We start from the raw sequence: 23,574 nt of genomic DNA, 5'->3' as shown, positions 1-23,574 counted from the left end.
TTTCATATTTAGAATATGAGTCAAGAGAGTCTTGACTCCAATCACCAGATCAAAATTGTTTCTATAAGATCCTTGTCTTAGGAAAAAAATAAAGAGACCTTCCTTTGTGCATCAGATGTGGAAGGAGAGGACTGTCAGTCCGAGTGTTGGAATTTCAGAAGCATTGAAAGTCTGTGTCAGGTTTTCAACACTCTCAGTAAAGAAGACAAAGACCCTCCAGGGTAGCGGCCCTACCCCAGCCCCAGCCCTGTGAGAGCTGTCTTCTTCTCTGTGATAAAAGAGGAATGCAATTACCACAGCTGTTAATTCAGACTCTACCACCTATGTCTGCAGCCCAAAAGGCTATACTGACTGCTAAGGAGTGGCATGAGGATACTGGGGACTTCCAACTTTTTCCTGTTTTACAAGACTGAGGCCAACAGCAGAGAGGATGTATTTGGAAGGAGATCTTCATCCAGTTGCCGTTCCTACATGGGTCTGGGGTCCTTTGCCACCTAGGACCGTAGGGCTGGTGTTGAGCAGTCAAGCTGGACTATGAAAGGACTGATTGATTACCCAGGTGTCATTGATAATGATTATACAGGAGAGATTAAAATTATGGCTGGGTTGTAAAAACGAACCTTGCTTGTGCCTGCCCATACTCCCATTGCTCAATTGATTTTGCTTTTTTTAGTTCCACTTCCTAATAAATCTCTTCAATCTAACCAGGGAAATAGAGGCTTTGGCTTCAAAGATAAAGCCTTTTGGCTTCAGAGAATTGGGCAAGAGCGACCTGAGTTAGAACTCAGATAAGAGGGACACTTTTTATAGACACCAAAGCTGATGTTTCTGTTGTATCTGGCCTATACTGGCCTCCCTCCTGGGCAAAAGAAGATATCCTCACCCTGCGCAGGCATGTCCAAAGTTACTCAAAAAAGTTCTACTGTGCTCAGGTGGCTGACCAAGGAAGGTTATTCGGGCATCTTTTTCAACCTTTTGTTCTACCTGACCTTCCAGTAAATTTGTGGGGCTCAGCTGCGTGCTTATATCCACAATCCCAGCCCAGTTGTTACTCAACAAATGCTTAATCAAGGATATGATGGATGTCAGGTCTGGGACCACAAGGAAAAGGAAGGTTGGAAACTTACCAGCCTGTTGCAAACCCAAATGGACAGGGCTTGGGTTTTCCACAGGGCCACTGATAATGGCAGCTTTACATGCAGAATCTATATGTTGGAAGACCTCAACTCCTGTATGGGTAGATCAGTGGCCCTTGCCTAAGGAAAAACTTGAAGCTGCCAAGGTTCTGGTTCATGAGCAATTGAAACAAGATAATATTAAGCCTTCCACTAGTTCCTGGAATACCCCTATCTTTGTTATTAAAAAGAAATCAGGGAAATGGAGCCTTCTCCAGGACTTGCAAGAAGCTAATAGTGCTATGCCCCCTTTGGGTGCCTTGCAACCTGGCTTTCCCTCACCAGGAACTATTCCCTTATTCCAGTGGTCAAGAGATAGTTGAAGGGGCCAGAAGGGCTCTCACACCGGAAACCCTATTTGTGGCTATGCTAGCATTACTACCCTGTGCCCAAATTTCAGCTGAGGTATGCTGACCCTATTTGCCTGACTCCCCCCATTGCCTGCCCAGTGTCATGGGAGGAACTATCCATGAGAGTGTATACTAATGCCACAGGCTCTTTGGGGGAGACACAGCTGAATTTCTGGAGCCATATTCTAGGACAATAGAATGGACTGGGCTGTTAGCTCACCTATTTGCATACGTGGATGTGTTAGTGTGGTAGAACATACATGGGTAGTAAGGTATTCAGGGGTAGATTATGGCTCTGAGTTCTTCTGGAAGAAAAAGGTGTATGGATGGAAAAAGATGGAGCTTATGTATAACACTAATAGAGTTGCTTTGGTAGGAGATGGTGTGCGCCCCGATGGATTCCACTATGCCAGGAAGTTCCTGCAGCTGCTGCTGATCAACCACCATGGAGAGCCTATGAATTCAACATCTTGTTTACTGTTCCAGTGGTGGGAGTTCCCCACTATGCATTGCAGGACTAGTCTCAGAAGAGTGATGTGATCAACAATGTTTTGCCAACTATGCTCTTGGTCAACCCACATGGACAAGCTCACCCTGACATCTGGAGACTGGCTACTGCCTTAAGCCCCACTTGGACTAATACCTGTCACCTTCCCATACCACTGTTCTAGAGACCTATTCCGCTCCATGGATTTGTATCATTTACTGTGCAAGCTTGTGTTATGCATCCATACATGCTGGTGGTTGGGCAGGGTGTGGTGGTTAAGGATGGGGAGGCATTTCATGCCTCTTGCCAAAATAATTGTGTTCTTACTAACTATATAAGTAATTCTGGACATTTTGGAGCACATACATTGTTTGTTACAATACAACTCCTTATCTTATGTTGCCTGTTAAGGTGATGGAACCATGGTATAATGATTTTGGGCTTCAGTTTGCTATTGAGGTTCAAAAGGCTCTTAGCTGCTCCCATAAATTTTTGGAAATATTGGTTGCCAGCATTATTGCTACCATAACTCTGATTGCCAGTGCTGTGGCCCTAACCCAAACCATACATGTTAATCATGTTAATACTTTGGCTCAAAATGTTTCTGGTGTCCTTGGAACCCAAGTGTGAGTGGGGGAAAAGATGGCAGAACATCTAAATGCTTTGGAAACAGCCATGATATATATTAATAATCAGGCATAACTGCTGAAGACTCAGTTAAAAATGACATTCCATGCTATTTATCAGTACATTTGCTACCCCTGTTAAACATGATGGAAATGTGACTTGGCCAATATCCAGCATCATATTCAAGGAATTTGGGCCCATGATAATTTGAGCTTTGATATTATGCAGCTTCAGGGGCAGATATTTGGTATTGGCCACTCCACCCTAAAGGTAGCAGAGCCTGAAGACTTGGCTGCATCAGTTCTTCATTCCCTGCAGGGATTCACTCTGAAAATGTGCTACAACACTCCTTTTGGTATTTCTTGGACATTTTGCTGTTTGTTGTTTTGATGTTACTTTCTCTGCATTTCTTCCTAAGATGTATGATCCACTCCTTTGCCCAGGTTCAGGATATATATAGTTGCTCAATTTAAAAAATAAAAGAGGGGGAAATGTTGCAGAAGCTGAGGTGCCAGGAGCTGGCAATGTGTGAGCAAAGCCTCCTGGACATTGACTCCAACCCTCTGGGCTGCAAGTACTTTGCCCTTTAATTTGAGGAAGTGTTTTTCTTGGTTTTGGGTCTGGGGGTTTATATGGGGAGTAGGGTAGGCAAAGATTGTTTGAAATAGAATGAAGAAGGATGTGTATTGTCTACACTTGTTGGTGCGGTGGGTCTTGAAACAATGTGATACAAGCATTTTACAAATATAGAAAGTGTATATAGCTGAGGCTTTCGTTGAAATAAAGAGTTGTGCTTTCAGACTTCTGTCCACCTCCATCAGTCCCTTTGACCCCTTGGGAGCCCCTGTTCGTGCTGTGGATAGACCCTGGCAGAGTCTCACGAACTTGTTCGGCTGGCTAAATCAATGGAGCTCAGATCTCAGCCTCTTAAGTAGCAAGGATTGGATAATCATCTATTTTTAAAAAGTGTTCCATAACAGTAAGTCCTGTGTAATTGATGAAGTCTGTCAGGAGACCTGTTTTCCCATTACTTTCAGTCACTGGTTCCAAAAGGGATTTTTCTTATAAAAGAATTCCCAGATAGTAAATGGAACAAATCAAATGAATGACAGTCCTGAGATCAGAAGAGCTGACAGCGACTCCAGGTGGATCAGGAACCCACAGCTGGGGAATGCTGCTGTGCACCCTCCCTGAAGCAGAGGCTGGGGCTGCAGCCCAGCTGCACTTTGGGGCTAGGCTGCAGGGTGTCTGGGAGCACTGTGCCTCTGCTGCACAAAGGTAGGTGCCCGAGTCTTCCAGCTGGGAGGCAGAGATGTGCAGGCTGCTGTAGCATTCCTTGGAATCCAGTGTTGACTGCAGCCTTCCCTTCTGCTTTGTCCCTGGAGTCATGAAGAACAGCCTGAGGAGGCCGCCGCCAGGATTCTGTCGGAACCACTGCACATTGTACACCGTGGTAGAGAAATTGCACCTCAGGGTCGAGCTGGCTCCATCCTGGAGCCTCTGGACTGAAGGGCTCTGCTCCACCTGCAGCCCTCTCAACCCTGGTGGAAAGAGAACAGCAGGCACAGATGGTGTCACAGGGAAATCACCAAGGCAGCTGCCAAGCCTGAGGACATCCCAGGAAATGCCCAGGATGGGGAGGACAGCATAGGAGCTTTGTGGCAGCTGTCCCCTGTCAGCTCTGGAGCTCGCTGACCCTGCTTGTGATGGCCCCAACTCACAGCAAATCTGCACCCACAGAAGTCCCAGAGCAGCCCCCAGCCTCCTCCCCTTGGCTCCTGGAATGTTTGCTGGGGTGATTTCCACAGCTCTGGAGGCAGCCAAGTCGTCAGCCCTCACACACTTCTTTCCGCAGGCAACAGGTTCCACCTGACTCACCAGAGCCAGTCCTCTGAGCTCTGCCCTTCATCTAACAGGAAACCAGCCTCACTGCCTGGAGATGCACAGCAGCCCCTGCTGTGAGGGCAGTGTAAGGGTCCCAGTCAGAGCTTCCAATGTGTGAGGAGGAAAGGATTGGTTTTATCTTGACAGAGTCCACCTAGAGAGAAGCTTGTGGGGAAGGCTGTGTGCTGGAGGTTGATGTCTCAGGGAAGGACCTCTGGCTCAACTGTGTTGAGTAGGGCCTTGAGGAGTTACAGAAATAGCAATCCCATTTCTTTAATACAAGCTTGCCAGAGAAGTTGAAAAATAATTCACATGAAAATCCTGAAAAAGGACAGTTTTGATAACATGCAATGTGCCTTAATATAAACACAGTTGTGTAAAATTACCAGGACACTGACTGTACACAAATTGTTTCAACATTAGTTTGGTTGATTAAGAGAAAATAGGACAGACATAAGCTGTTCTGATTTCCTTCTCTCTTCCTCTCTCTCTTTTTTGTTTTCAGTCTGGTTGAGGGGCCTGAATTCTGGGCCTGGGCACTGTCCCTCTGCTCTTCTGCTCAAGGCTAGTGCTCTACCACTTGAGCCACAGCGCCACTTCCGGCTTTTTTCTTTTTTGCTTATGTAGTGCTGAGGAATCGAACTCAGGGCCTCAGGCATGCAAGGCAAGCGCTCTACCACTGAGCCACCTTCCCAGCCCTCCTCTTCTCTTTTCTGTCCAGCCCTTTCTCCTACTGTCTGCAGGCCACACAACAACTCTGCCCAGGCCTCACACAACCTCACTGAAGCCAAGACCACGTTCATCATCTGGAGAACTGCATGCTGTGTTCTCCCACAGATGTGACATGAGTCTTCTTTTACTTTCAGGGCTGGAGTTCTTAGTGACCCTCACAGATTAAGCAAGTTTGTGGGCTCTTACTGTTGTAGCAGAATGGGAAAGAAAGTCTTCTTGGTAGTTGTTTATTATGTCTAGCCTCTCTGTACTGGCTGAAAGTCTCAACCAATCCAACTTCCTTTAGAATTAAGCGCTCTAACAATTTATTCCCATTATCTTTAACTGGTTGTACAAATTCATCTTGACAGTTCCTAGGTATAACACATCTTGATCAATATAAACGTTTTAGTAATTCTTCCCATCTCTTCCAACTCCATCTGTTACCTCAAGTTACATAGTTTCATTGTCATATACGCACATTGACAAGTATGACTACATTTTCCCACTTTCATTCCACCATTATCTTTCCTGCTTCCCTTTGACATCACACCCTCAAAGGTGTTCATTTTGTTACACAGTAAGTTAATTGCTTGAAGGAGTTACACCATTGGAATCTGCATATACAAGCTGTCCTTTAGTTAATTTGTTTATATACAGATATGATCCTATATGTATCTACATATAGTTTTAATTGTAATCTAACTTCTTCAAATGGGAGAAAACAAGCAACCTTTGTTTCTTTCAACCTGAATTATTACATTTAACATAATTTTTTCTAGGTCCATCTATTTCCTTGCAAATAATGTATGAACTAATCCACTAAATCTCAGGCCTATCTGATTTACCCATAATCTCAGTCTTTACACTTGTGATAGAGACAAGTGGGAGCTGTAATATTAATAAATACTACAGGTAAAATATGTAAAAATCAGGTATCCTCACACCTCTGGATACTGTTTCCTTCAGTAAAAGTCAATCACTTCATCAACATAGAACAAAGTTGATTTTTGAGAGAGTAATATTTCTCCTCATTTCCAATGACTTTTCAGTTACCTGTTTTGGGGCAAACATCAGAAAATTTTAACCTGTATTTGCTAAGGATTTCACAATGAAGTTCTCAGAAACTTAGTACTATAAACAAGTTTGCATTCTGTATTTCATTTTAACCACACTCTGGTCATAAAGGCCACATTAGAGACCAGAAACTGATCTTTAGGTTTGAACTCTTGAATATTTTCCTCTTTGCTTTAACTGGCATCTGGATGATTGACAACAAGTTACTGGATCATTCTCTATGGCCCTGATTGCCCTGATTCCCCTGATTATAGTATCTCTCAGTGTCAGAAACCTCTTTCTTTTTTTGTCATTGTGGGGCCTGAACTCTCGGCCTGAGAGCTTTCCCTCAGCTCTTCAGCTCAAGGCTAGAGCTCTACCACTTGAGCCACAGTACCACTTTTTCTATTTATGTGGTGTTGAGGAATCGACCCCATGGCCTCATGCATGCAAGGCAATCACTATACAACTGAGCCACCTTCCCAGCCCCAGAAACCCTTTTCTGTGAACATTAACAATAAGGCAATATTAACAAAAGTAAAGGGAGATATTCTCAACAATTTGTGCATACATAAGAAAGCATATATCCTTGGACAGTAATGGAAGACTTTGGCTTCACTTAGAAATTTTGTTTATATTTTAACTCTCTCCATCTGCTGACTAGAAAAAAAAATCTCAACATTCCACACCAGTTACAAACAAACTCTGATGAGTAGGCCCTATGAAAACTGCCACTTGGGCATTCATAAATCAGATTGTATGTTAAATAAAACTGAATGACTTGGCATTCTGGAAACTGTTCTGGAGAAAGTCTCCTTTGAGCCCTGTCAAGTGACCTCATTAGGTACTGTTCACCAAAAGTTTTCCAAGAAAAGTACAAAGATTTACGTTTGTATTTGAGAGTTAGTTTGACATAATTCATTCCTAAATGACATTTAATTAAGAGATCTCCAGAAATTTCCAAGGCAGACTCTCCATATAAAATGAATACTCATACCAAGGCATAATGGCTCACACCTGTAATATCAGTCTTAGATTGTAAATATAGGAGGATTTTAGTCTGAGGTCAGTCTAGGCAGAAACATGAGATTCTATTTAAAAAACAAACTGGTGCAAAATGCTGGAGGTGTGATTGGGTTGTAGTGTGCTTGCCTAACAAGCATGAGGGCCTGAGTTCAAGACCAGAATGCCAAAAGGAAATAAATGAGAGCTGGCCCAGGATCCATGGACCAAACCTATATTTTCATGAACAGCATTTTCTCAACAGCATTGTGGACATGACTGGAACCACTATCTTTGTAGTCCCTTGTTTTCTCCTTTTAAGGTTATTTTGGCATGTTAATAACAGAATCATGTTTCTATTTATAGTCTTTACTTAGGTATAGACCTTGGTATAGGCTTTGCTTGAGTCAGTGATCACACTGGCATAATTCACAGCCACTGTTGTGCTACAAAGTAAAAAATCTATTTCATTTATAATTCAGTGCTACTGCTTGGGAATTCCAAAGAAGTAGATGGTCCCAACTAGAATAGACAAAGTGAATTTTGATCAATAAAATCAGCCCGGTTAATTGTTATAAAAAATCTATTGATGAAAATTTAAGCTAGAGCTGGGGCCACTAAAATTACACAGAACACAATTCAAACTGAATGTATAAAATGGTATAATCCTCAACTGTGCCAACCAGTTGTCATGGTTTTGTAGAACAAAAATGAGTACATGAATTTATGCAGTGTATTAGAATTCAATATTCATGAACAGATATGCACAAAACATGTTTGTTGTTCTTTATATTAATTTTAAAACAAACTTAGGACTCTGAGAAAATAAGATAATTATGCTTTCTGTTTTTCTCTGATGGAGCTCTGCCTAATTTATTATTATGTTCTCAATGTAGAAATAAAAACCAAAGCCATGTTAAAATGAGAGGCAAAAGGAGCTCTCTCTCCACATCAGATTCTATTTCACCAAATCCCTGACAGTTATAGGTAGACATAATTTAGCTAAGGGGCCTGAGATGGGAAGAGCATCATTGATTATGAGAGCTTAGTGCAATCACATATATGGTTAAAGAGAGATTGACAAGAAAAGAAGAGATTCCAGTGCAACCAAGGAGGCAGAGTCAGGAATGATGCAGCCACAGGTTGAGAAAAGGCAGCAACCATCAGAGCTAGAAGAGATAGCAATCAAATTCTCTCCTGTTGACATCTTGATTCCAGCCCTGGAAAATGAATTACAACCTCACACTTTCAGAACTGTGAAGAAAAAAAACGTATTTTCATATTTTAAGATGGAGAAGACAAAGAAGAAAGCAGACAACTATGACCAAGATCTAAAGCTTAAATGTGTATGAGTCTGAAATACAGACTCTCTACTATACCAGACTCTGAGTTTGGACTGTGCACACTCTGGGTACATAATTGTGGTTTGTTTTCTTTTTCTTTTTTCTTTTTGGTCCGGTCGTAAACTCTAGGCCTGAGTGCTGTCCTTCAGCAATTCAGCTCAAGGCTAGCACTCTACCACTTGAGCCACAGTGCCACTTCCAGCTTTTTTCTTTTTGCTTATGTGGTGCTGAGGAATCGAACCCAGGGCCTCAGGCATGCAAGGCAAGCGCTCTACCACTGAGCTAACTTCCCAGCCTGTGGTTTGTTTTCTTATCATCTTAAGAAAATACAGCAGTTAAGCCAATGAAATTATATCAACTATATTTTTATTATTTATTTTTATTTATTTTTTTATTGTGAAAATACTGTACAGAGGGGTTACAATTACATGGGCAAGATAATGAGTACATTTCTTATCAAGCATTGTAGCCTCCTCCTTTGTTTCCCTTTCCCATCCTTTCTCATCCTCCCACCACGCCCCCCTCCCCAAAGTTATAAAGTTCGTTTTCGACATAACGACTTGTGTATCTCATTGTTGCAATGGGTCCACCTGTATCGCCATTTAAATGATTTATATCAACTATTTTATAACCAAGAAATAAAGCAATAAAATATAAGCTCTGGTTTCTTTCCTACTCACAATCAATCTTGGGAGAATTAGACTGACCAAGGGTAGACTTGCTTCTGTGGACCAAGATCTAGTTTTGTAGTGAGGGAAATGAGAAAAGCTGGGGGGTGGGGTGGGGTGGGCTACAATATTGATCTTTCTTGTTGAAAACTAGTATATTTCAATGACACTGACTATAAGAGCAAGTCAATTAGCTGATAACTAACATCTACAATTCAGCTAGCAGAAACTGTTCTCCCTAAAAGAATCTTCAATTACATTCATCCTTACACAGAGATGGAAAGAACAGAGGATCAATCATTTACAAGATAATTTTTTATTGAATTGTCAAGAACACTAGAGGATGTGTTCTTAAAAATTTTAGGATAAAGCCAGGTGTTGGTGGGTGATACCTATAATCCTAGCTACTAAGTTGGCTGAGATCTGAGGATCGTGGTTCAAAACCAGCCCAGGCATGAAAGTCCATGTGACACTTATCTCCAGAAAACTGGAAGTGGTGCTACGGCTCAATTAGTAGAGTGCTTGCCTTAAGCTGAAGAGCTGAGGGATGGTGCTCAGGCCTAGAGTTCAAGCCCCATGACTGACAAAAAATTGGGATAAAATAAATAGCTTAGTCAAAAATTGAGGATAAAGTAATAATCCACTACTATGCGATGAGTAATGTAGATGATAAATGACACATATAACTCTTTATATAACTCTAGAAAAATAAGGTGACAATAAATGGTATGCAAGGAGTAAATTTAACTATCTTGAAATAATGCAGATTTATTGAGAATGATGAATAAAAATATTTTTTAACTAAATTGTACTGTGAATCAAGGATTACAACATTACATTATTGGGTGAACATAAATAATAAATCGAAGACTACAGATGTCTATCCTTTTACTAAGTAGTTTTTTGATGGTTTGAGAATATTAGGAACACAAAAAACACTTATTTGAGAAAAATTGTAATACAGTGTAATATTATTAGCTATGGTCCATATATTGTACATAAGATCTGTGCAACTGTTGATTGTACATATCAACATCTTTGAATCTATTGACCAAATTCTCCTAACAGATAATCTGGATACAGAACTGTCAATTTTAAATTTTGATGTTTCATTTAATTAACAGATTTTGTATAATGGTGCATCAGAGAAAGTAACATGAAACGTTCAAAAGACTCCAATTCCACGCACAAGAGACAGGCAATATTTAAATTAGAATTTTTCATATGGAGAAGTTTAATCGTGAAACTAATAAATGGATTTCAAGAAACTATCATGCTAGGTACTATGGGCTCACACTTGTTATCCTAGCTATGCAAAAGGCTGAAATCTGAGGACCATGGTTTGAAGTCAACCAAAAGAAGAGAGTCCATGAGTCTCTTATTTCGAATTTCCTACCACAAAGCTGGATATTGAACTGGGGTTCAGTGGTAGAGCACCAGCTTTGAGCACAAAGTTCAAAGTGGGTGCTCAGGCCCTGAGTTCAAGTCCAAGTACCTGCAAAAGAAAGAAGAAAAGATAATATCATTAGTTCCTTTTAACAAGCCATTAAGTGTAGCTTTAAGATTGGTGAACCTGAGGATGAGCCTGGATTTGGCATGCCCAGAGAGGTTGGGAAATAAGACCTTATGCTCCGTCACTAAACTTAGCTCTACCCATTTTTTAACCTCATATAAAAATACTGAGTAAATAGAGAAGTAATCTCTTCACAAACATTCACCCTACAAAAGGTTCTCAACTGCCAGTGTCTTCTTTAACCTAATCGTCTTACATATCCTTAATTTCTGTGTGTTTTGCTACTTTTTTTTTTTGTCGGTTGTAGGGCTTGAACTCTGGGCTTGGGTGCTGTCCTTGTGCTGTTCACCTCAAGGTGAGTACTACCGCTTGAGCCACAGTGCCACTTCCGGCTTTCTAGTGGTTTATTGGAGATAAGAGTCTCATGGACTTTCCTGCCTCGGCAGGCTTTAAACGGCTATCCTCAGATCTCAGGGTCCTGAGTAGCTAGGATTACAGGAATGAGCCACCAGTGCCCGGCGTGTTCTGCTACATATAGACAGACATTAAGCAAATGCTGTGCTGGAAGGGCTGTGGTGAAGAAAAGGGCTGGCTGCAACCATGGTGGCAAGTTTGAGGACGGGCTGCAGGTGTCTGGGGAGCAATGTGTACTTGCTGCACAGTAGTAGACAGCTGAGTCCTCAGGCTGGGTATCTTTGATGTGCAGAGAAAGGTGTTTGTCATTCTTCTTCAATAAGACCTGGAGTTTTCCATTTTCAATTCTGTCCCGATTTGAACGGATGTCTATAATAAGCTGGGGACCCTGTCCTGGTTCTTGCTTGTACCAAGGGAAGTAGACTGAGGCACTGTCTGTGTAAGTACAGTTGATGACACAACTGTCTCCCTCCTGCACACTCAGGACAGAAGGACTCTGCTCCACCTTCTCTCCTTGGCTCAGCACTATATAGAGAGAAAGACAGAAAGGAGACAGTTAGGTCAGTACTCTTCAGAATGGTCTTTTCCTACAGTAACTATAGACAGTTTGGATAAACTGATCTTCTCCTGGATATCTAAAGAAATCCACTAAAATACGGTTTCCTTTAATCCTCAACTTACAGTGCAGCTGCAGCCACAGGAGCAGGAATAAATCATGAATCAATCTCTTCATTTTTCTTCCCAAGTAGGATCAGTTGAAGACTTAAGATCTCCTATCTGATGTCACTTCTGTTACCAAGTTGTCTCCCTTTCTCTCTTTCAGTTGTAGTGTTTCCTGAGATGTCTACATAGCCAATAAGAAAAAGATTTGCTTTTGCCTTTGGCCTATTCATTTAGAATCCACTACAATGAACATATTGGATATTTGCTGAGTTTCACTGCCACCTTGTGGTCACACCCCTTACTACTGAACTCTGGTTAAATGTATGGGTACCTAAGCCAAGCCAACAACACAAAACAGCAATAGGTTAAATAAAGTTCAATAAAGTGTCTTGATAAAGGAGTAAATGTACAGTAAGTATGTTGATATTTTGTCACAATTGAGTCACTTTTTGTAGCATTAAGATTTGAACTCAAGGCCTCATACTTCCAGTTAAATGTGTGTGTGTGTGTGTGTGTGTGTTTACATCAAACATTATAAACGTCCTTTAATTTTACAAATTTATAGGCTTTTCTCTTTTTCCATCAAAAACCATTCCCATCTACGCTATCTCATTGTGTTTGTGAGAATAATTTTAGGGAAACCTCAATATTGTCTGTGTCTGCAAAAAGAAATTGATCCTAGAGAACTGACCATAATCAATAATATCAGAAAAACCAAGATGACCTCATTATAGGAAGTAATGTTATGCTTAGAGTCCCATGAGTTGAGGGAAATGAATCTACTTCCTTATTCATGATTCACAGACTTAAATATTTTAGAATAGCTGTGATGATAAGCCTTAAACTCAACTCAGTTTAGAATTCACATTTCCGTGCACACACAAACACCACACACATTCCTATATGAAATATATAGAAAAGTACATGCATGAGATGATTATTGTGAGTGTATAACATTTCGCTTTCAAAGGCTTTTGTTCTCCTTCTCATGTCCTATATTGGAATTCTCAAATTAATCACTTGGCAATGTTTTTTCTGCTTTGAGACAGATATTTTAGGACAGTATCATACTGTTAAGTCATGGCATCCAGGTACGGATATTTTTAACACTTTGATGGACTAAGTTTCAGGAAGCCAATACATACCGTCATCTCAGTTTCCCTCACCATTTAACTGATAATGTTTGAGGTTTATTATGTCGCTTTCCTGCCTTCAAAGCACAGTCATTGGGATAACGAATATCATTATTACTTTTAGAAAAGTCATTATAAATTATACGGTGGAGAAGACAACACTGTCCCCTTTGGCTCACTATCCAGCAGCCAGTAGAATATCCTTAGCTCACCCAAGTCTCCTTTCTTGACCACTGTGTCACACATTTACACAAACTGGAACTCCATTGTGGAAGCTCAATGGACTAAGACTATTCCACATTCAAGCAGCAGAGCTCAGTTTTGGGCGTTTCATTATAACTGTTTCTCCTCACTCAGCAAATGGCTCAGAAAGAATGAGGCAAGGAGAAAATTCTCAGGAGGAAGTGAGGAATTGGAATTTCTTTCTATGGACCCCTAATTACTAGTTATTTCATACCAGTATCTTGCACTTTCGTTCTACCTTTGTAAACTGAACACTGAGCAAGATCTGACCATTTATAACCATCTTTTATACTGTTTAACAGAGAATAATGCTGTTTGAGCGCTGTGTGAAATGTGGAGTAGTATAAGGGCTGGGTGAAATTGTACTACATCATGGACATCCAACACCATTTCATGTTCATCAATGAGCCAGTATGTGTGAATTCTCTCTAATCATTTTTTAATGCTTCTTCAGAAGTAGAAATAAATAATCAGGGTGTGATTTTTCCTGGTTTCATCTTTCTCTAATGTAAATAATGGGTGGCGTAGATCTCTAAACAGTAAAAAAACAAAATAAAATAGAATTCTGCACAGAAGTAGTGGGACAAAGTATGAACTGAATCAGCAGTGATACTCACTAGACCCTATGTTGGACTATATGTACTATATGTACTATATGGACACTATGTACTATACAACTTGGGAAGGGAGAGGAGTTGGGACGTAAAAAACTGGAAGAAAATGAAGATAATGTACTCATTATTTAACTTGTGTAACTGTAACCCCTCTGTACATCACCTTTACAATAAAAATTTAAAAAAAAGAAATGTAACTAAGTAATAAAGGTCATCACAACTAGTAATATATGGGTGGACTCCACAGTCTGAGCATGGGTCAGTAGAATGCTCTATTGTGATGATGTATTTATTTTATTGGTGTATCCACATTACAGCAGACCCTTGACATCTGCAGGTCTGTGGTTTCAAGCAGAGTGTCATTTTGGAAAAGCATAAAATTTCAGAATGCACAGTATTCAGCATTGTATTATAGATGCTTGGTTCATCATTCTCATAATGCTGCCATGACCTTTGCCTTGTTTTATGGTACTATTTGAATACAGGGAGCAGATTTACACAAAATTAAGGGTAGGAAACACTCAGCAGATCTCACAATGATTTAAATATATGTAATGTTATGTCCTTTGGGGCTAAGAACTTTTTGAAACTCTTTAATGAAATGTAAAGGGAAAGATCACTACCAGACTTATTCTATGAAGTCAGCATAGTGCTCAAAACCACATAGGGACCCATCAAAGAAAGAAAACTATAGACCCACCTCTTTGATAAATGTTGATGAAAAACTCCTCAACAAAATTCTGGCCAACCAAATTCAACAGCTAACAAAAAACCATATATTACAATCCAACAGGATTCATTCCAGGTTTGCAAGGTTGGTTCAATATACACAAGTCAAGTAATGTAATTCAACACATTAACAGAAGCTAGGACAAGAACTGCATAATTTTGTATGCCAACAATGAGAAGAGCAATGCTGAAATCAAGAAGTCAACTCCATTTGTAATAGCCTCAAAAAATTAAATACTTGGGAATTAACTTAATCAAAGATATGAAGGACCTCTATTGTGAAAACTTTAAAACTCTGAAAAAAGAAATTGAAGCAGACTTAAGGAAATGGAAAAAAAAAGCATTCCATGCTCCTGGTTGGGAAGAATTAACATATTAAAATGGTAATGCTGCCCAGAGCAATATACAAATTCAATGCAATACCCATAAAAATCCCACCAACATTCTTCAAAGAAATAGAGAAATCAATGTAAAAATTCATGTGGAATAATCAAAGACCCAGAATAGCAAAAACAATCCTTAGCAGGAAGAACAACACTGTAGGAATAACGATATTGAACTTCAAGCTTTATTGCAAAGCCATAATAATAAAGACAGCTTGATACTGGCACAAGAATAGGTCTGAGGACCAATGAAACAGAAGATCCATAAATGAGCCCACAAACAAAACAAAAGGTTGGAAGAAAGACAGACTCTTCCACAAAGGGTTTTGGAAAAATTGTCTGTCTAAGTATAGAAAACTGAAGCTAGTTACCCATATATCACCTTGCACCAGAATCAACTCTAAATGGATTGAAGACCTCAATGTCAGGCCAGATACTGTGAAAATATTACAGGAAGGGGAATCTGTAATTTAGCCAACGGCCTCATATCTAAAATATACTTAAGAAAGAGCTCAAAAAATTAAAGCTCCCCAAAACAAATCATCAAAGAAACAAAAAAATTAGTTATTAAATGGGTACAGACTTAAAGAGACATCTCTGAGGAAGAAATAAGAAGGGCCAATCAACACATGTAGAGATGTTCAACATCTCTGGCCATAAAAGAAGTGCAAATCAAAACAATATTGAGATTCCATCTCATTCCAGTTAGAATGGCCATTATTAGGAAAACTAACAGTAACAAATGATGTCAGGGATGTGGGCAAAAAGGAACCCTATTACATTATTGGTGGGAATATAAACTTCTTAGACTACTCTGGAAAGCAGTATGAAATTTCCTTAAAAGACTAAACATAGAACTTTCCTATGACCCAGCAACTCAACTCCTGTGCATTTATCCAATGGCCAACAAACCAGGCCAAATTAAAGCCACCATCACAGTCATGTTCATTGCAGCATTGTTTACCATAGCCAAAATATGGAATCAACCTACCTCAGTAGATGAATGGATCAAGACAATGTGATACACACACACACAAACACACACACACACACACACACACACACACACACACACACACACACACACAATGGAATTCTATTCATCCATCAAAAAAATGATATTGTACCATTTGTAAGGAAAAGGAAAGGCTTGGAAAAAAATTATAGCAAGCAAAGTAAGCCATAGCCAAATAAACGTAGGCTGCATGTTTGCTCTCATTTGTGGCATCTAGAATGTGCCTATAAATCTACAAGTACGTACACAGAATGACTAAAATAAATAAATAAGTAAATAAATAAATATGCACACATTCTGTGACATGATAAATTGTATAGGACCATAGTCATTAACATGCAAAGGCCAAAGGAGGATATGCATAAGAGTGGTGGAGAAAGGCTTAGTACCTATGAACAGATGATCAGATGAAATAATATTGTATGAAATCAAATTAAAAAAAGGGAACAGGAGACATTTTAATTGCCATTGTTGCTGTTTTTGTTTATTTTACTTTTATCTTGTTAGTTTGCATTTGGGAGGGTAAAAGAAGGCACATAAAAGTGGAACAACATACAGCCAGCATTATACTCAATGGTGAAAAACTAAAGCCATTTCCTCTTAACTCAGGAACAAGACAAGGATGCCCACTCTCTCCACTTCTCTTCAATCTAGTATTAGAATGCCTAGCTACAGCAATAAGACAAGATGCAGACATAAAGGGGATCCAAATAGGGAAAGAAGAAAAAAAACTCTCCCTCTTTGCAGATGGCATGATCTTGTATTTAAAGAATCCCATAGACTCCACTCCCAAATTACTCAAGCTGATTCAAAACTTTGGCAAAGTAGCAGGGTATAAAATTAACCCCCCAAAATCAATGGCTTTTCTGTATGCCAACAATGAGAAAAGTGTGGCTGAAATTAGGAGAGAAACTCCATTTGTAATAGCCCCACAAAAAATAAAATACCTAGGAATTAACTAAAGAAGTGAAGGACCTCTATGATGAAAACTTTAAAATCTTGAAAAAGGAAATCAACACAGAACTTAAAAAATGGCAAAACCTCCCATGCTCCTGGATTGGAAAGATTAACATCGTGAAAATGGCAATACTTCCCAAGGCTATCTACAAATTCAACGCAATACCTATCAAAATTCCACCCTCATTCTTCAAGGAAATAGAAGAGGCAATCCAAAAATTCATATGGAACAATAAAAGACCCTGAATAGCAAAAATGCTCCTCAACGGAAAGAACACTGCTGGAGGAATATCAATACCAAATTTCAAACTCTACTATAAAGCCATAGTAATCAAAACAGCTTGGTATTGGCATAAGAACAGACCTCAGGACCAATGGAATAGAATTGAAAACCCAGAAATGAACCTACAGACCTATAGCCATCTAATCTTCGATAAGGGAGCTAAAACAATAGAATGGAAGAAAGACAGCCTCTTCAGTAAATGGTGCTGGCAAAATTGGTTAACTACATTACAGGATGGAATAGGAGAAACCCTGGGTCTCCTTGGCTCAGGCCGAAATTTTTTGAATAGAGACCCGGAAACACAACAAATCAAAGAAAGGTTGGACAAATGGGATTGCATCAAGTTGCAGAGCTTCTGCAGGGCAAATGACATAGCTAGCAAGATCAGTGGAAAGCCCACGGATTGGGAGAAGAGCTTTACTAGCCATACAACGGACAAGGGTCTCATATCTAAAATATACTTGGAACTCAAAAAATTAAACCCCCCAACAACAAATCCTCAAAGAAACAACTGCCCAATAAATAAGTGGGTGAAAGACTTAAAGAGAAACTTCTCTGAAGAAGAAAGAAGGATGGCCAATAGACACATGAAGAAATGTTCAACATCCCTAGCCATAAAAGAAATGCAAATCAAAACAACATTGAGATATCACCTCACCCCAGTTAGAACGGCAAAAATCAAGAACTCTAACAGCAACAGATGCTGGAGGGGATGTGGACAGAAAGGAACCTTCCTTCATTGTTGGTGGGAATGTAAACTTGTTCAACCACTTTGGAAAGCAGTATGGAGGTTCCTCAAAAGACTTCACATAGAACTCCCCTATGACCCAGCAATCCCACTTTTGGGCATTTACCCAAATGTTTACAAACAAGACCACACTAAAGCTACCAGCACAACTATGTTTATTGCAGCATTATTTACCATAGCTAAGATATGGAACCAACCCAGATGCCCCTTAGTAGATGAATGGATCAAGAAAATGTGGTATATATACACAATGGAATTCTATGCCTCCATCAGAAAGAATGACATTGCCCCATTTGTTAGGAAATGGAAAAACTTGGAAAAAATTATATTAAGTGAAGTAAGCCAGGCCCAAAGAAACATAGGTCCCATGGTTTCCCTTATTTGCAATATCTAGTATATGTATGAGTCAAGCGGAAAAGGTCAGATAATGTGATGTCAGGAAAATGAACCCTTAGATATGTATTTTAATGTTTTTTTCTTTCATGCATGTGTTTCTAATGCATTTGTAAGATTATCTCTTTGTTGCTTTGTATGTCCCTCCCCCACAGTATAACCCCTGCTTTCACTATATTTGATGTCAGTATAACTTGTGGAGGAGATGGGGAAAAACCAGTTGTTTAAGGATACAGGTGGACCTGTTGCAACAATGAGAAGTACAAGTTGTCATGTCCAAAATGAGCTTTACAACGTCGGTGCGGGGGGGGGGGGGGGGGGGGAACGGGGGAGGGGAAGGAGAAGGATTGGGATTGGGGGGGAGGAGGGAGGCTGGGAAGGGATGTGAAGGGTAAACAAAGGAGGAGGCTTCAATGCTTGGTAAGAAATGTACGCATTATCCTGCCCATGTAATTGTAACCCCTCTGTACAGTATGTTCACAAATAAAATAAAATTAAATTAATTAAAAAAAAAGTGGAACAACATTGATATTCACTAGACACTATGTGGAAAATGAACTGGATATCTTGTCGGTGGAGATGGGAGGGAAAGGCTGGGAGAGAGAAATGGAAGGAGAGAAAGGGTTAGAAAATAATTGTACTCAGGGCTGGGAAGATGGCTCAGTGGTAGAGTGCTTGCCTTGCATGCATGAAGCCCTGGGTTCGATTCCTCAGCACCACGTAAGCAGAAAAAAAAGGCCCTGTGGCTCAAGTGGTAGAGCACTCGCCTTGAGCTGAAGAGCTGAGGGAGAGTGCCCAGGCCCAGAGTTCAGGCCCCACAACCGAACCAAACAAAAAAAAGAAAATAATTGTACTCATACTCATTATCTGATTCATGTAACTGTAACCGTTCTGTATATTAACTCTACAATATTAATTTTTAAAAGCCAGAGGTGGAGCTGTTCAAATGGTATGGCATCAACCTAGAGCAAAAACATTTTTAAGGGATAACAGTCAAGCAAATAAATATATAAATAAACAAGAAAAATAATTCATTAAATAAATAAAAGTAGTTTACAGCATTATTTTAATTCCTATAACATTTTCATTTACTTCTCAAGATTTGATCAACTGACAATGGTGCCATCATTTGCAAATAATTCAGAATTCTAATGCAAGTATCTTCTCACTATGCCTTCGGTTGCAAGGAAAATTAAAATTAAATTCTCCTCTGTGTTAATAATTTGTTCATTTAAACTTCATATAAAAATAGTGGTCTTGGGCTGAGAAGGTGGCTCAGTGGTAGAGCGCTTGCCTTGAATGCTGAAGGCCCTGGGTTTGATTCCTCAACACCACATAAGCAAAAAGAAAAAAGCTGGAAGTGGTGTTGTGGCTCAAGTGGTAGAGCGCTAGCCTTGAGCTGAAGAGCTGAGGGACAGCGCCCAGGCCCAGAGTTCAGGCCCCACAACCAGACCCCCCCCCCAAAAAAATAGTGGTCTTTCCTATCAAATTGCTATTTTTATTATCAATTACTAATTTATGCCTGCTACTAGGCACTCTGCTGTGCTATATCATATCTATTTTCAGGATTAAAACTTGAAGATTTTCTTCTATGGATTCTATTAATTATTCCAAATCATTTAGTGTAATGTGCACATATGTGTTTTATGTTCCTCCTCCTATGCACATGGACTGGTCCATACAACTGCTCAATTCATTGAGTTCACCTCGTGCTCTTGAACCTGAGCTTGCCCTTCCTTGTTCCTGTCTTCAAGTCTGTGAATCTTCTCTGCTCATTTGCTTGTTCCATCTTCCAACACTGAATTGGAACAATAACAAATGTTGGTGAAATGTGGGGGAAAAAGGAACCCTATTGCACTGATGGTGGGAATGAAATCTACTACAACCACTCTGCACAGCAGTCTGGAGGTTCCTCAAAAAACTAAACTTAGATGTTCCCTACCATCCACCATACCACTCCTGGGCATCTACCCAGAACATCACAAAGCAGGATATTGTAAAGACACTTGTACACTCATGTTCATTGCAACACTATTCACAATTGCCATGTCATGGAAACTGTTCACGTGCCTTAAATAGACAAATGGATAAAAAGTGTGGTATCTGTGCACAATTGAATTTTACGCAGCAATTAGAAAGAATAATGTTATGTCATTTTCAGGGAAATGGATAGACCAACAATAAATCATGTTAAATGAGGTAAGCCCACCTCAGAGACAGAAAGATTGCATGCTTTCTCTCATATGTGGAAGCTAGAACTAATATATGCTGGAAATGATGAATTATACAAAACTGTAGACATTCACACACAGTGGGAGAAAAGGAGGGTACTCAGTTGGGGATCACAAAGATGCAATGCTTATGTACATCTAATATTTATAGAAATTAACTCCAGGACATAGAAATGAGGTTTTTTCCGGTTATTACTATTTTTTGTTTTATTTTCTGTTTGTCTTGTTTGTTCCTTTATCTGTTTTGGGAGGATAAGGAAGGGCAAAGAAGTGGAGGGACAAAGAGTGAACAAATGCAGCAGTGGTACTCACTAGATACTATGTGGAAAATGAACTATATAACTTATGGGTAGGGATGGGAAGGAAAAACTGGGAAACAGTGAGGAACAGAGTGACATTGTCTCAAAAGAAATGTACTCATTAACTGACTTACATAACTGTAATCCCTCTCTATATCACATTTATAATAACAATAAAAATCTGAAAAAATCATAATAGGGTGTTGATGGTGCTTGAAAAAAAGAAAAGGACAAAATGGATATTATATATGTGTGTGTGCATATATATAAATATATATATATATACATATATATAAAATCACATGATAGAAAGTTACCAAAAAGTATCATTTATATTCTGGAACGTTCTACAAGCCTGACTCAGTGTCCAGCTCTGGTTTCACAAATCCAGCCCTCCTAGATAGAACAATAACTTCTTAGGGAAGATACTTTCACTTTGCCTTCCTCAGTATCTTCTTGTGCAAAGTGGTGAAATATTGTCAGTGCATAAGTCATGTATGTAATCACCTGAAGTCTTAATACTTAATGATAGCATATCTGTATGTATGTATATATATCTGTATATAAACACACAAGTGTGTGTATCAGTGTATGTACATTGTATATATCAATACATCTGTTATGGGTCAATGTCTGAAAAAATCTGAATAAAAAGTGTGGATGAGCTGGGAAGATGGCTCAGTGGTAGAGCGCTTGCCTGGTATGCATGAGGGCCTGGGTTCGATTCCTCAGCACCACATAAGCAAAAATGAAAAAGTGGCGCTATGGCTCAAGTGGTAGAGCACTGGCCTTGAGCTGAAGAGCTGAGGGACAGCGCCCAGGCCCAGAGTTCAGGCCCCACAACTGGACCAAAAAAAAAAAAAAAAGTGTGGATGATGTGGTATAATGTTTTCATTTCTGGGTAATATTAAAAATATACCGATAATGAGCTGAAATACTAGATCAAAGATACTATATGTGATGTATATGTATTGTATATTACATATATATTGATGGATGCAGTAGCTCATACCTATAATCCTAGCTACTCAGGAGACTGAGATCTGAGGATAGTGATTCAATGCCAGCCTGGGGAAGGGGAATCTATGAGATAATTATCTCCAAATAATCACTAGAAAACTGGAAGTGGTGCTGTGGCTCAAAGTGGTAGAGTGCTACCCTAGAGTGGAAAAGCTGAGAGACAACACCCAGGCTCCAAGTTCATGTCACATGACTGGCAAAAAGTACCCTTCTCCCCCACCATCATATTCAGTGCTGGTACTAGGGCTTGAAGTCAGGGCCTTCATGCAGTCACTTGAGTTTTTTTTTTAATTAAGGTTAGCCCTCTAACACTTGAACTAGAGCTTCATTTCTGGCTCTTTGGTGGTTAGTTGGAGACGAGTCTCATGAACTTTCTAATCTCCGCAGGCTAAATTGGTGGTGCTCAGATTTCAGCCTCTTGAGTAGAAAGATTATAGGTATGTGCCAACTAGGTCCTGGATAATCATCTGTTTTTAAAAAGTGTTCCATGACAGTAATTCCTGTGTAATTGATGAAGTCTGTCAGGAGACCTGTTTTCCCATTACTTTCAGTCACTGGTTCCATGAGGGATTTTTCTTATAAAATATTTCCCGGATGGTAAATGGAACAAATCAAATGAATGACAGTCCTGAGATCAGAAGAGCTGACAGCGACTCGAGGTGAATCAGGAACCCACAGCTGGGGAATGCTGCTGTGCACCCTCCCTGAGGCAGAGGCTGGGGCTGCAGCCCGGCTGCACTTTGGGGCCAGGCTGCAGGGTGTCTGGGAGCACTGTGCCTCTGCTGCACAAAGGTAGGTGCCCGAGTCTTCCAGCTGGGAGGCAGAGATGTGCAGGCTGCTGTAGCATTCCTTGGAATCCAGTGTTGACTGTAGCCTTCCCTTCTGCTTTGTCCCTGGAGTCATGAAGAACAGCCTGAGGAGGCCGCCGCCAGGATTCTGTCGGAACCACTGCACATTGTACACCGTGGTAGAGAAATTGCACCTCAGGGTCGAGCTGGCTCCATCCTGGAGCCTCTGGACTGAAGGGCTCTGCTCCACCTGCAGCCCTCTCAACCCTGGTGGAAAGAGAACAGCAGGCACAGATGTGTCACAGGGAAATCACCGAGGCCGCTTCCCCGTTTGAGAACACCCCAGGAAATACCCAGGATGAGGAGGACGCACAGGAGCTTTGTGGCAGCTGTCCCCCATTCCTCCCTGTCAGCTCTGGAGCTCCCTGACTCTGCTTGTGATGGCCCCAACTCACAGCAAATCTGCACCCACAGAAGTCCCAGAGCAGCCCCCAGCCTCCTCCCCATGGCTCCTGGAATGTTTGCTGGGGTGATTTCCACAGCTTTGGAGGCAGCCAAGTCGTCAGCCCACACATACTCTTCCCACAGGCAACCGGTCCCACCTGACTCACCAGAGCCAGTCAACTCTGAGCTCTGCCCTTCATCTAACAGGAAACCAGCCTCACTGCCTGAAGATACACAGCAGCCCCTGCTGTGAGGGCAGTGTAAGGGTCCCAGTCAGAGCTTCCAAAGTGTGAGGAGGAAAGGATTGGTTTTATCTTGACAGAGTCCACCTAGAGAGAAGCTTGTGGGGAAGGCTCTGTGCTGGAGGTTGATGCCTCAGAGAAGGACCTCTGGAAAACTGT

General features: G+C 40.5%; 2 gene segments (V, D, J or C); both read right to left on the bottom strand.

Annotated features, from left to right (window-relative positions):
• Positions 1-9,917: 9,917 nt before the first annotated feature.
• On the bottom strand, positions 9,918-12,039 carry LOC122125413. The segment is given in 3 exon segments: positions 9,918-10,003; positions 11,468-11,755; positions 11,912-12,039. Coding segments are annotated over 3 exon segments (426 nt in total).
• Positions 12,040-22,517: 10,478 nt separating this feature from the next.
• LOC122125412 lies at positions 22,518-23,253 on the bottom strand. The segment is given in 2 exon segments: positions 22,518-22,996; positions 23,185-23,253. Coding segments are annotated over 2 exon segments (531 nt in total).
• Positions 23,254-23,574: the final 321 nt, after the last annotated feature.

Source organism: Dipodomys spectabilis, unplaced genomic scaffold (assembly GCF_019054845.1).
Source record: "Dipodomys spectabilis isolate Male_0828 unplaced genomic scaffold, ASM1905484v1 ptg000265l, whole genome shotgun sequence".
NCBI classification, from domain to species: domain Eukaryota; kingdom Metazoa; phylum Chordata; class Mammalia; order Rodentia; family Heteromyidae; genus Dipodomys; species Dipodomys spectabilis.
The sequence above is the reverse complement of the archived record's forward strand: the minus strand, read 5'-3'. Positions and strand labels throughout refer to the sequence as shown.